Here is a 14,544-nt window from a genome sequence, read left to right as displayed (position 1 = left end):
GATAAAAAGACCTGGAGTCTGACTCCAAAATATCAAAGATTAACTTAAATGATATGTTGTCTAGGAAGTGTTCAGGTTTTATTAAGAACATTTAAATAGACCTGCTTTACAAATAAACATCTATTGTTTAAATATAAGTTGCAAAATTATTACCTGGTAGAGATTACGAAGGTCTCACTTACCCTGACATTCGGTATAAAAACTGATGACAAAGAAAATGGAAGTAAAAATTTACTAGAGCTTGCTAAAAAATAATTAGCTGGTTGTTAGAAGATCATAAAATGTTATTTGACCAGAGAAATACAGCCACCAGATTAAGGTTATGAATTACAGAGATGAGACCACGGCAGTCACATTATATTCTTTTTAACATTCATATTATATATATATTTTCCTAATGATGGACATGTTTTCTACTAAATCTGACATGAGAAAAGGTATGATTGTCCCATACAGAAAAGAAATTATTGATGGCGTTGACATTGACAGATCCAGATTGAACAGGCACTTGCAGCACTAGAGGCTCGCATGGAATTGGATGAGCTGGAGGCCTGGAAGTCCCATGTCATCAAGGTCATAGAGCTGCCCAAGGATAAGTACAGGTAGGACAATCTTAGTCTTTCTTACAGGTGGAGTGTCCAGTGATACTGACCCTCATTATAGTTAACTCTGTAGCTCACCTGGTATCTGGACAGGATGTAGCATTGCAGGTATCCATATTATGTGTCCTTATTTGTTATTGGCTGACCTGCTAGAGGATTCAGCTCAATGCACAGAAAACCATACGTGTGTGTAAGTCAAACTGTTCTGTTTTTGGAATAGTTGAACCTTGCTGTCAAATGTCAATGCCACTTGGGATTTTAACATTAAATGTGTGTTGTATTGGAATACCCCACTTTCTGGTGCATTTCTGTTCCTTTTTTCTTGAACTTTCAGACAAATAAGGGTGTTGGCACACTATATCTTACTGAGAGGGTTCAAACCAGCACTTATGCACACATGCATTATACATTTTGTCCATTTATCACACAAAATATAGTGTCTACATATTGAGAAACTGTGTGTTTTAACTTCGAGCTTTATTTTAATATAAATAAATCATGGTCTTCATTTCTAAAGGCAATTATTCCTCTCTCGTTGAAGACCTTTTCTGGTATAACAAATGTCTGTCATCTTCCCTACTAAATCAGTGTCATTACTCTAATATACTTATTAATGTAATGATAATTTCATAGCTTTGTAATTGAGGCCACATATATATGTATCATTATATGTTCTCTCCCAATTTAAGTGATATCATTATCTCACCATGCGCTATTATTGACGGTAATCAATTACATTTGTTGCATTGATTTTTTCTGTATACCTATATATGTGTATACGTAATCTATAGAAATTTGTCCTGGATCATTTGTTATGATAGAAGGGGAGTTTGTAACTCTTTTCATTTCAGAAAAAAAAATATGGATTATAAGCAGCGTAAATTGTGATTACTTTATATGAAGCAGTTGTCTCCCCTTAATGGTTTATTTTTCAAATTGTCTTCAGCATAGTTAATAGTAAGATAATTCTATAACAAAGGTGTTATTTAAAAAAAGAAAGGGGCAAATCACACAGAATTAATAATCACATGTAAAATTTACTTACTTCACTCTTTCAATCAACTTAAATAGGTGATTTTCTCAATGTATTACCATATATGATATGGGAAATAAGATGATTTGCATGTAACCTATATAAATACTCATAGGATCTTCATTTGAGATGTGTTATTTTGTCTAGAAGTTCAATTAGAATACATGTTAACATTCAAAATCAATTTTTTTTCCCCTGAATGTTGTTAAATCTTCAATGCCACTAATTTGAGGTCATGTCATACGTCTTCGGTGTGATGTCACAACATGACATCATCACATGCCTTAATTCTGGATGTTATTGTACGGCGTTACATATTGTGTATATGATGAAACACAATATGTTCATTTCTGAATCTGTTTGGTGTTTCTTGTCAGGGAAAAAAATATTTTTGAGTGAAGTTATCTGCATCTGTTATCAGGGAATTTTATGGCTCTGTTTTCTGGGTTTTTGTTTTTTCAACATAGCATTAAACTGTTTTAGTTCCATCATGAAACCATTGCATCAAGAAATGACATGTATTGCTATATAAGTTAAACTACAAGATGGAAATCATCCAAGAAGCTTGATGTTTGTTATTTTTGTGTACAAATATGCAGCTTTTGTGTATAAAAGAGATAAACGCTAGACATAGTATCAAGGGACTTCCTGTCTGTATATACAGGATACCATCTACTTCCTCTGTTTTGTGTCTTGATCCGTAAATGTGAGGATTAAACTCAACATGCTGCTAGCATTATGTGTAGTTACTGAGATAAAACCAGGGTTTAGTTAAGACTTGCATGTAAAAATAGTGTTCTTTGATTGTTATCTACAGAACATGTTAAAGAATGACCTTCGCTGACCTTGACATATGTTGCTTTTTTATGAGAATATTTAAAAAGTGTTGAGGCATCTGAATTTCATGTTGAAGATCGACCTTGATGAATACCGTTTATATACTGTAAGTCTTGACTGCCTATTAAGATATCAGTTTTTGTTAATTTGACCGTGACATAGCAAACCTCTGTATTGGGAATCAGAAGCCATTTGGAAGGAAAATTTACACTTTGCTTCTCTTGCTATGAGAGAGTGCCTAATTTAATGTTATCAATAAGGATGGTCTGTGTGACCTTGACATAAGAATCTGCCTTAATTAAAGTCACCTTGACTTCTAGAGTATGTAGTAGGCAGTAGACATGCTCATCTTTTCTGGATATAAATCTGAATAGAGTTTACACATACAGTAATCTATTCCTATGCTGAATGGATATGCATAAATTACCTCATACACTTCTGATTGATTATTAATTAAATTAATTTTTTTTATTTTGCAATTACAAAAAATAAGTGTATTACATCATTTGACTTCATATTATCTGTTTCCTTATTCATTACTTGTATTAAGAAATAGAATTAAGTGTATGCATAATTTTTTGGTGCATTGTAAATTTTTCCTATATGTAAATTGGTTGTTTCCTTATTAGGCAGTGTACTTAAATAATTTTTCAAATTATATCAGAATTGGTATGTGAACTTGAGAGCTACATTAGATGATGTTAGCTGTATGACCTTGTATGTGAAGTAAGGTGACCTAGTGACCAATGTCACTTGAACCTTCCCAGACACTGTGAACAGACCTGTGTCAGATATGTTCACTTTCATTGCTTATGTTTTATAGTCTTCCATGTCTCATAACCTAGACTTTATAATATAAAAAACCTGACCCACAAATTAACATAGGAAATATATGTTCAGTGTTAATGGTTGTCAGGATGGCATCTGTGTTTGAATTGTAGTCTTTACAGCACTAGGTGTAGCTACTAAATTAATACAGTAAGTAAACTAGAACAAACCACTAGTTAGAACTGTTACCAAGTAGTTGTAATACTAGGTATTTACATTAACACTTGAATTCTACTTAATAAGCTAACCAGAAAGTGTATTTTAAGGCACCGTAAATGACGTCCAGTGTACAACAATCATGACATTAGTATTATAGGCAAAGAAATGGCAACAATTCACCATTAGAAATGACTGCTCCACTTGATAGATAAAACAGTCAGTAATGAGTAAGTTATTTAAAGGGTTTTAATCATTTACTCAACTGTGTTGTTGTGGCATTTATAATTCATGTAAATGACAGAGCTTAGGATACCCTAAATACTAACGATATATGATATGATTTCATTTGTGGATTGATGATATTTGCAAATTAAATAAATATTTACTTTTACATAAATTTTGATGACTGATGTAAGTGTATGGTTTCAAATTCTCCTGATCATTTTGTTTATAGATATAAATTTTTAAACAGATGGTATTTACTACCTTTTTTGAATGGAAATCACTAGAAAGGTGCCCAACAACTATGTTTACATGTTATAAGATTCTTGGGTTCTGTATATATATCTGGTGCTGTACTATGATATAACTATCTTTCCTGAACATAATTGTTTTAAGCAGAGCAGCAGTGATTGTTGAGTACATAACTTTGCTAAATTTTGCCTTAGAAGTTGAGAGAGCAACATATAAGTTGTAATACACAGTCAGAGGTGGATAAATTAAGGACTGTAAGATAGGTTATATGCTGTTCAAATAAGCAATATATTTGTATGGGCTTATTACCAGGCTTGGACTTATTTTCACAAAAATACAGTAACATCACAATATTTTTTAATTCAGGCCTAACAATTTTTTTGACAAAAAAATCTTGGTATCTTCTGAAAACATATATCTGACATTGAAACAAGCATTTGTATGGCAATACAAACTTAACTAAGTAAGAGTATTTAATGCAAACATGTTGCCAGCGTGACAATAAAAGTTGGGAATGAGGTGTGCCGACCAAATTATCCAATTAGATAATTTTAGAGTAGAGACAAGAAGGTTTGTTGATACGGAAACAAGTGGCTCTTCCTTCCGCCTATCTTTAGGGAACATGGCTTGATTTAGGGAACAAGTCTTCCTGTCTATTTCTTACAAGGAGGTTACTACAGTTTGAAGAGGGGTACACTAATTCTTGTGTCTCCTTCAATCTCTCTACTTAAGTCACATGTAAATCATAACAAGGTGATTCATCCTTAATGATTGTATTTCTGTGAAAAATATGAAAAGAATTTTGTTTACATGAATCTTTACATGTTCATTCATGATAATTACTTATTGATATAGAGCCTGTTTAGAATAGATAGGTTTTCAGGTAGCACAAGTTCACGCTTGAGATAAAATCTGTTTTATACGTGTTTTCAGATGACTGGAGCTAAGTTTGGAAACTGAGTAATGGTCTTAAATAAAAGAAAAAAACAAGTCATTCGCAGACATTATGATGTAAACAAATTTAATTTATACAGGTATCTGGATAACAGGTTCACTTTCAGACCTGATGGAGTTAAAATCAACTTTGTGCAGCTTTTGTGATTTTTGGTTTTATGAGGGATGTTAAACGGAAGAAATCTTGTTTTAATAGTTTTCAGATAGACCGACTTAGTTGGGAACTTAATTGAAGTTGATTATTGTATATTTAGACCAAGTGCTCTTTTTTTGACATGTCAATTATCTCCTGTTCTTAAAAACTGATTGTACAAGTTAACTCTTCATATTACTGTTATCACTCATATTACTGTTATCACTCATATTACTGTTATCACTCATATTACTGTTATCACTCATATTACTGTTATCACTCATATTACTGTTATCACTCATATTACTGTTATCACTCATATTACTGTTATCACTCATATTACTGTTATCACTCATATTACTGTTATCACTCATATATGTTATTCATATTACTGTTATCACTCATATTACTGTTATCACTCATATTACTGTTATCACTCATATTACTGTTATCACTCATATTACTGTTATCACTCATATTACTGTTATCACTCATATTACTGTTATCATTTATATTCTTGTCAGATGTTTGACAAGGCACATGTAATGGTACAGCATTGACAGTCTGTCGTAAACTTTTTCTCTTGAAGTTAGATCGGCATTTCTAAAGTATTACCATGACATGTACAATAATTACACATTCCTGGGGATCTGAAAAATTATCTGATCATATATATGCCTAGAGCCATCACAAAACTTCACCATGCCAAAATATTGTTCCCTTGGTGTCAGAAAAAATTCACTGGGTATGTGTCCAGACTGGGTGTATTTGCTGTCATCAAGAATATCTAGGTTTTCAGAGAGATGTTATTTAGGTGATTTGTCAGTAGGATTTTTTGTCAGTGAGATGTATGTGTCATGACAGAGGATTTAGGACCCAATACAATATCCAGTACAATCAATAAGATACCTATAGATGAAAAGTTGGTCAATCCACATACATGATGTGTGTGTCTGTATTACATGTGTATTGATATGTTGATTGTTGTGTTAGAGGTTTGACAGATTCCCTAAACAACTAGCATGTGGCACTTACTGCTTGAGAATCCCACTAAAAGCATTGCTACATCAACAATAGAAATAGTTTCTAGCACTCATGTGCAGCCTTGGGTCCATACCACTTCAGTGATGAGACAGGTACAGAGTTGATGGAAAGGCTAAACTAACAGTTATACAAGCCATTGTCTGGGTCAACATTGATTCCCTCCTATGGTTTGTCCATAATACATTCCTCAGTTTATTATAGAGCCCAATTGACCTTGTCAAGGGCAAGCATCTTCCTTGTCAAGGTTATATCTGGTAAATAAAGACCTGAAACTTTATTATGATGTTGACCATTTGTTTTTCTTAACTGTATATTCCTGCTAATGGCTTATATTCAGAATCAAAGTCATATGAAATTCACAAACCTGAAATAAATTCTGCCTCAAAATAGTGGTCTGTTTGATATTCTCTGTGTAAAACACTTAAGAAAATGGAGGCATCTTATAATACATTGAATGTTAATTTACTAAAGATGAAGAAATATGCAGGTAAAAGTTATAACCTGTTATTGAAGTGCTTTTATCTATAGATTGTAAAGATGTAAGTTTAGATTGTGAGGATACAGACATTAACCTTACGACCTCAGTGATGATACAGATGTCAGGGAGTTGATGCATTTAAGTGATTAATGATACCAACCAGTTTTCTAACAGAAATGTTCAATAAAAAGTAAATGAGAACAATGTTTCCTAGCGTTTGACTGTATATAGGGTTGTTTGTTCCCCAGTAGAGAGGCAGACGTGCCTGGTTACGGAGGAAGTTGTAAACTTACTCGCGTTCTTGTAACAGGAAGTAACATGTTGACAAAGAACATGCAGAAAGGAAGAAAAATGGATGTTACACACAGACTGAGCTTTCTTTAGGTCCTTATACCACACACATTAATTATTCAATGAATTCATTATCAATGTGTTCTCTGTTCATCTGGAATCTGCATCTGCTCCAAACTTCTCATGATTCTAATATAGACAGTAAAATGCTGTACTTTCTCTCTCTATCAGAACTTCTCATGTTTCTAATATAGACAGTAAAATGCTGCACTTTCTCTATCAGAACTGTTGAAAAAGTTGAATGTTATTAATAGATTTCCTTATGTTGTTAAAAAGAGGCGGTAACTGTTTTCCTCTCGTTCTTTGGTCATTCACATCAGTCTGTCATAACAGTTAAAAAAATATTGTAAATATGGGATTTTTCTGCCAAGCCTACCATCATCAGATGGTGGACTATTCAAATTGCCCTACATCCTCGGTCTGTCATCAGTGTGTCCTCCATCTGTAAAAATTTCTTGTTATCGCTATTTCTGGAGAAGTCCTTGATGGTTCTTTGTCAAATTTTATATGTAGGTTGCCCTTGGTTCCTAGTTTTGCCCGTTTTGGTTTTGGGACTGATCAGATAAGCAATATGGCTGACAGGCTGCTATCTTAGATGTTGATTATGAAAGTTTGGAATCGTGATTTCTTGAGTACAAGATGGATCTTTCTCAAATTTCACATATGTGGGTTCCCCTTGGTACAGTGTTTTGCCTGTTTGGTGGTTTTGGGACCAATCAAAAGAACAAAATGGACAACAGGCAACCATCTTGGATTTAGTAGTTAAAGATTGTTATCACTAATTGTTTGAGGAATTTTCAAATTTCATGAATTAACAGCAAATAAAAAGGAAAGAAGGGAAAATATCACATTTTAAAAGATTAAATAAAGATCAAAGGATGGTGGATGCCAAGATTTGTCAGGAAACTATTGTTTTAGAATAAAAAATGTGAAAGAAATTACCTTTTCTTTAGGGAAGGGGGGAATTTGAAGTGATTTCATCAGGAATGTATCCATTTTATCTATACATATATTGTTTTCAAATTCAAAAAGATAGATCTCCAGATTGTATTTACTATATATCTAAAAAAAAAAAAAAACCCAAAAACAAAAACGCAGAGTGAAATAGTCAAATTTTAGGTGAAAGGAGTGTGTCTTTCAGGTCATACACTTTTGGGAAATGAATATTTTTCATTTCTAGATTTAAGTTTGACACAATATTGTGAAACTCATCAGCTCTGAGCACTATATGTGTTGAATAGATTTTAATGTGATATCTTGCAGAGTTAATAAGAATATATAGAAATTGAAATTTGGAAAAAAAAAAAAAAAGAAAAGAAAAACAATTTTTGTGTAACAGCTATCTGTCAACATTAAATATAGGCGATGTTTTGATTCTGCAACTCGTTATTCTTGTTGATTGATATTGCTGATTTTAGCAGTAGAATTAGCGTAGATGTTGTGAATCAATAACAGCATTGTTATCACATGGTTGATAATTGATGTTATTTGCTCAGATTACTTCTACAAAATATGGGTTTCACAGGCAAATTAGCATTTTCAAAAAATGAAAAAAAAAAACAAAAAAACATGAAATGTGTTTTGTTTGCAAATTCTTGTTGGATCCTCATTCACTTAAAACTCTAAAAAAAAAAACCCTCTTTACTTGGTAAAATTAGTGAGTGCTTTTAGAGGTTTTGAATAAAAATCGAAATGTGTGAAAATATTTAATGATTTAAAAATAAGTCCCTGGGGTACTGCATAAGCCTGCTGAAATCTTCAGAGACTGTCCTTTTGTACAATTTGAACATCCATTTAAAATTTAATGATGTTTGAAATGCCTAAGGGTGACGTGAACTATGATCCCACTACAGGGGAGCATTAAAGTGCATCTGTGAGAAGAACTGAGGAACTGTGGGTAGAGGGCATACCGAGTAGTTTATGAGACTGAATCTGCTTTCATAAACTGTTCTAACACTGTGATGATGTGTCAGTAAGCTTGGTGATTCTAAAGGGTTCATAATTTACACCTATACTCAGATGTAGACAAAAAGACTTTAAGGTACAAGAGAAATGAATGATACAGGTACAACCCACCCCCTCCCCCCAAATAATAAAAATAAAAAAACTAAAATATTTTATCCTGTGAAAAAAATGAAAAGTCTCCATTCCTTCTACCACCTATTTTCTGTCATTCTCTTTAGGTCCAATGTTGAATTATTTCAGCTTTCAAATTTCAACCTATATTTTCACTGTATTGGTAAAAGAGTGAAACAAGAGACAGTTATATACTATTTGTGGTAAAACGTATATTTTCACTCAGATAAGCAAAACAATGAAATGAAAGAAAGTTACAAGTTGTAGTGAAAGTTTTCCCCCATATATTTAGTTGCTCCTGAAATTTTGAGTTTGTGACATTGCAAGACAATATTCAACTCAATCAGCCACAGCATCCTTCTTTATAACTAGGAGGCTGTGAAATTTACCCTACCACTCAACCTATGCAAACAAGTTTAAACTGACTCATTCAAGATCTATCCATCTTAATGGATATGAGTAAGATAACTGAGGTTGATGTTATTTATTATTCCACTTAAGCAGACTGTTTTGTATTCTTCAGTTTTATCACTGTTGTTATAATATCGTCATCAAGAAAACTTCCCTCCTGGAGTTGATGATTCCTTAATCAATCTCCTAACATAAACCACATCAAAAAATTGAAATTGGAATTTTTTTATCTGTTGAAACATCTTACGTAATTTGCATTGATTGCCAGTAATCCGCAAATATGACAAGCTTTTGTTTGAAGTGTGAATGCTGAATTTCCATTTTAGGATTAAAGTTTTTTTCCCCCCAAAAAACATGTTAAATGTATGGTTACACGCTATCAGGAGATATCACGTTGCTGGCAGATACGACGACTGATCTGGGTATTTCCCCGCACAAAGCTGCCAGATATTTCCAGTGACAATGAATGATTATACTATTCCAGATTTGAGGCATTTTGAATTTTTTTAAAACTTGTATTCCCTTATGAGTAACTATTGCAAATGTTGCAATGAAAATTTTGAAGAAAATTATTTTAACAAAGTTTTGTCATTTATGATGAAAGATGATTTGAAATTCATAAAAAGTTGAAAATTAGTTTAAAAAAATGTGATAAATTATTGAAAGCAAATGTCAGATTTTGTTTTTGGACATCACTTTAATGAGCAATTAAAATGCAAATAGTTCCTATTTGGTTTGAAAATCCAGCAATCGGCACAGTGGTAGTAACAGTGTTAGGCTTGAAATGAAATAAAGACCGTCCGTCATTGTGTATTGTAGCGATGTAACAGATTCACCAGGACAAGATTTCTGCCGCCACAGGTTTAAAAAATTGGTTATTGATTTAAGACTTTACACAGAATAAATTGGTCATGGCTATTTACTATACAATACTGATAAAGACATATTGCATTTACTTTTCTAAAACTCAACCTATCTCTATGTACTTCAAGCTTGCAATTTTGTGTAAAACCTACATTTACTTTACTATAAATATACATTTAATTTGTGTTCATCAAAGTTACACAGGGTTCAAATTTCTACACTGGTATTGTGATATTGAGTTCTGTACAAAGTTGCCTGTTGATAAAATTACAAGTTTCTAGATCATCATAATCCATGTTTATCATCAATCAACATGGTCCACAGACTAGCAAATTTGTACAATAAAGATGCCATTGTTTAAACAAAATTTAAGGATTGATAATATGGTACTACAGATGATCAATATTTCAATAATAAGGCCTAGATATGTAATCTTTTTTACTTATTTGCAACAACTGTGACAGAAGTTATACCAACTTATATTAATTAGACTTGTTGGCCTGGATGGAAGTGTGGGATGGGTCTTACTGTGTGAGGAAACCAGAGTATAATAGGGAAAAATCGTGTAATCGGGCAGGTGATGCCATACCTTTTCACATCCACTCAGGGAATCCAATCCCAATCGCCTTGTTGAAACACCCAACCACCCTGAGGCCTATTAATGGAGTTTGATGTTTAACCTGCTGCCAAAACCAACTGTTGTAAAAATTATCTATATATTTCTTGCCTTTTCTAAACCAAGCTGTTATGTTATAACCACAGCCTTGTCTTTAAAAGAAAACCCATTCCATTCTGGAAATGTGTATCCTGACCACATCTTGAACATTCTTACGTAGTAATTATGGCCCTCTAAAACTTCTTTTAACTCTTGAAAACCCCGCTCTAAACTAAACACTTCTTAAGAGAAAAACACTCTGAAAGTAAAGATAAACACAGACTTATGATAAATTTCTGGACTTGCCTTTCTTTTCTGATTTTGCCTTTGTAATTTGGAATAAAAATGTACTCATAAAGTTTGGTTGTATGCTTTCCACTGATAACTTAAGTCCTTTTAGTGATGACTGGAGGAAGCAGGAATGATTGTGTCGTCAACCAGTCTTAATCAGATTGAAATGTAGACCTGTTTAGATTTGAAGAGATAATTTGATGTAAGGCAATCCAACAGGACCTTAGATACCAACAATCTAAATTTGATTCTGATAATTTTTGTACAACATTCCAATCATTGAATTTACTGGTTAAAGAATAGACATTTGAATTAGATGTGGTACTCTCTGATAATTTATGTAAGACATTCCATGGCCAGAGAGTGAATGATGGTATAGGATAGGGATCTCTTCAAAGAGGTCAGGTAAGGGGTCAAACGTCTAGGTCAGTCAGCCTTATCAGGCTGTGGTCTGCTGTAATCCATGTATCCAGCTACGTCTTGTCTTTCCTGTATTACACTCTATCATTCATTCAAAATTCTTCTGTCAGTCTTGTTTTTCCTCACAAGTGACAGGGTGATATTAGTGCTTGTGGAGGAAGAGATGAAGGGAATGTGTTTGGGGAATGAGCAGGAATCATTTTTGTACACGAGAATCAGATGCATGTGACAATGGATTTTGGGTATCTTTGAGTCAACGTTGTATGAATATAAAATGAAAATCATGGAATCAAATGGACCTTTTGTCAGATAGATTGAGTGTGTATGACAAATGAATTGTAGTATTGATTGGTATAGTAATACATCAATTATCTTCAGGGATTATATAAATACCTGCCTATACTGACACACTGTGAGAAACAAACCACTGATTAGTTGAGAAAGGCTGTCAGAATACTCAGGTTTTATAACACAATTTTTTGATGTTGAATAGAACAGGATGTTTGAATTCTCACAGTTAGGATTAGACAGGTTGTACCAATAGTCATGTGTGGAGTCAGTGTCACTATATATTGGAGTAAAACTGATTTAACAGTGTAAATTTATATGCTTACTTATAGTGAGAAATCGTTTTAGAAGTAATAAAGAAAAGAGAAAAAGATGAATAATGATAATCTCAGTGTATTAGAAATTGAAAAGAATGAGAGAAAAAATGGGAATAAGGTCTGAAAAGGTCGGAGTGGTGTAAAGTAGTGTGAGCGTTTGAATGACGCTTCCCATGAATTAAGTGTTGAAGCTTTCAGCACCAGGACGAAGAAAATATCACTTGGTGTATATATGACATCTCTGAATGGGGAATTAGAGGATTGGTTGACTCACCCTCCTCAAGGAAAAACATGATATTTATCTTAGATTGTAATCATAAGTGTTAAAATAAATAAATTAGAGTAGATTAATAGTGTTTTTGTGTGCCAGAGGATGTTTGTAATAGGATTATACTGACATGACAGGTGTTTAGTTGACAGGTGCTACAAAGGTAATGCTGTATGTGTTTGTTATGTTTATCAATTAAGGTAGAAGATTTATACAATATTCCATGCATGCAAATATTGAAATGTTTTTGTGTAATTTAATCTTTGACACTTGTATGATCTGCATTTTAAAAGAGTTATCCTCTCTGATTTTGCAGCAAATAAGAAAAATAAATATGATTATTATGATAAAGTTGTTGTATTATACTGATGTCTTTGGACAGAATCCCTTTGGTAGAGATATATACTTTTACAAAAACGATAATGTCTGATTACTGCTGTAGTTAACTTTTAATCAGCAATTGCCAAATAAATTGTTGGAGTGTGCTTTTTAGTTAGAGCAATAGGTATTTATTCCTTGGGTAATGCTGTCAACAGGTATTTCATGTGATACAGCCAATAGAGATTTTCTCTAGGTATCAGTGTATCAGTTTTTCCTGAGGTCTAATCGACAGCTAAAAATATTTTATAGGTATGAAATGCCACAGCCAAATTCCTCCAGAACAACCATTGGTAGAGTCTTAGTGCAAGATCAATGACACCAAGACATGAAAACTGAATCAAATATTGTTTGCAGTTTATCAAATTTAGTTGCATAGTATATTCAGTAATGATTTTGAACTGTCAAGTGTAACTGAAGCATTTCTGAAAAATGTTGAACTTTTTGCGATAACATTTCAGAAAATGTCCAAACTTGTTCTGGAAATAACACTACTGTAAACCAAACATATCAGTGATACAGATTTACATGTTGTATAGTATTGGAGTCATTTTCAGAATTCTTAGCCTAAAAGATATGTGAAAATAAATTTGTGAGGAATGTTTGCTCTCAGACCAAATTCATTGGAAGATTGGAAGGGAAGTAACTTTTGGTTAGTATACAAGATTTTCCATGATGCTCCTTAACCTGTGTAAGCATTCCGGAGACCTGTTATTACCATGTTGCTATTTGCCATTGCCACACATCAGTGTTACCCTTATAATGAATATAAAACAAAATGCCCGTGTAAACGCAGTGCCTCGCAGCTTGACAACAACTATGGTTATGCTGCTATTGGTCTGTCAAAGTGGATAGACAAAACATTCATTTCTCATTACTTGTGGATTCTTATCAAAATATAAACACCGCAGTTTCCTCCCACTCTTTGGATCCCTGGTAACATTACCAGTTGTTAGTGGCATGCAGTTTACTGCCAAAACTGTCCCAAAGGCATTTCCAAAATCTTATCGCTTCTCTTTCCTCAGATGATGAATGAGTATTTATCAAAAGTTGAGATAAAGAGTCAGTTTTCTGTAAATGTAGCACAAAACAGTTCAAGTGTGAATGAAAGCATGTATTGTAATTTTTGCAATAAATTGACAAGTAGTTATGCAGACATAGATTTGGGCTGAGAGTGAATTAAGAATGGTTTCTTCCTTATCTATGCACATGCTTGAGCCAATGTTTGGGAGGCGTTTACACAGATAAGAAATATCACTTCTTTTCATCTGGATGCAACCTATTTCCATTTTCCAATTAAAATGACATGAAATTAGCAAGAAAAATAATGTTCTGACAAGAATCAACAATTTCAGATTGGTGATGCAACCCTTTTTTTCCTGATGAGTTGACAGTTTTATTTCATTAAGTGTTAGGTAGTTAACTTACTACTCTTCAGTTCCAATTAAAATTGTTATTATTATCAAGAAGATAAACAAAATGTTCCGGAAAATTGAGTACTAATTAGGATTTTATTTCTTCAATCTCTCTCATTTAAGACATGAAAACAAAAGGATTAGGGGTGAGAGGGGAGTGACAAATTTAAAAACACTACATCTGGATACCATCAACCTTTGTTTCTACATAGTCTTTATTTTGTATTTCCCCAATATTACAATTTTTCGTTAGCAATCCAAATTGCAA

The 14,544-nt window shown here is 33.1% G+C and overlaps 1 protein-coding gene across 1 annotated transcript in view; it reads left to right on the top strand.

Moving 5' to 3' along the window:
- LOC132547691 (uncharacterized) overlaps positions 1–14,544 on the top strand; it is a 147,606-nt gene that overhangs the window by 31,451 nt on the left and 101,611 nt on the right. The window contains exon 24 of the mRNA XM_060211489.1: positions 490–602. Within this exon, the coding sequence (XP_060067472.1) occupies positions 490–602 (113 nt within the window). The remainder of the gene's footprint in view (positions 1–489; positions 603–14,544) is intronic.

The sequence above is a fragment of the Ylistrum balloti genome, unplaced genomic scaffold (assembly GCF_031769215.1).
Source record: "Ylistrum balloti isolate Yb309-2 unplaced genomic scaffold, AGI_CSIRO_Ybal_v1 Utg369972, whole genome shotgun sequence".
Lineage (NCBI taxonomy): Eukaryota > Metazoa > Mollusca > Bivalvia > Pectinida > Pectinidae > Ylistrum > Ylistrum balloti.
Note: the sequence above shows the minus strand (reverse complement) of the source record. Positions and strands in the feature narration are given on the sequence as shown.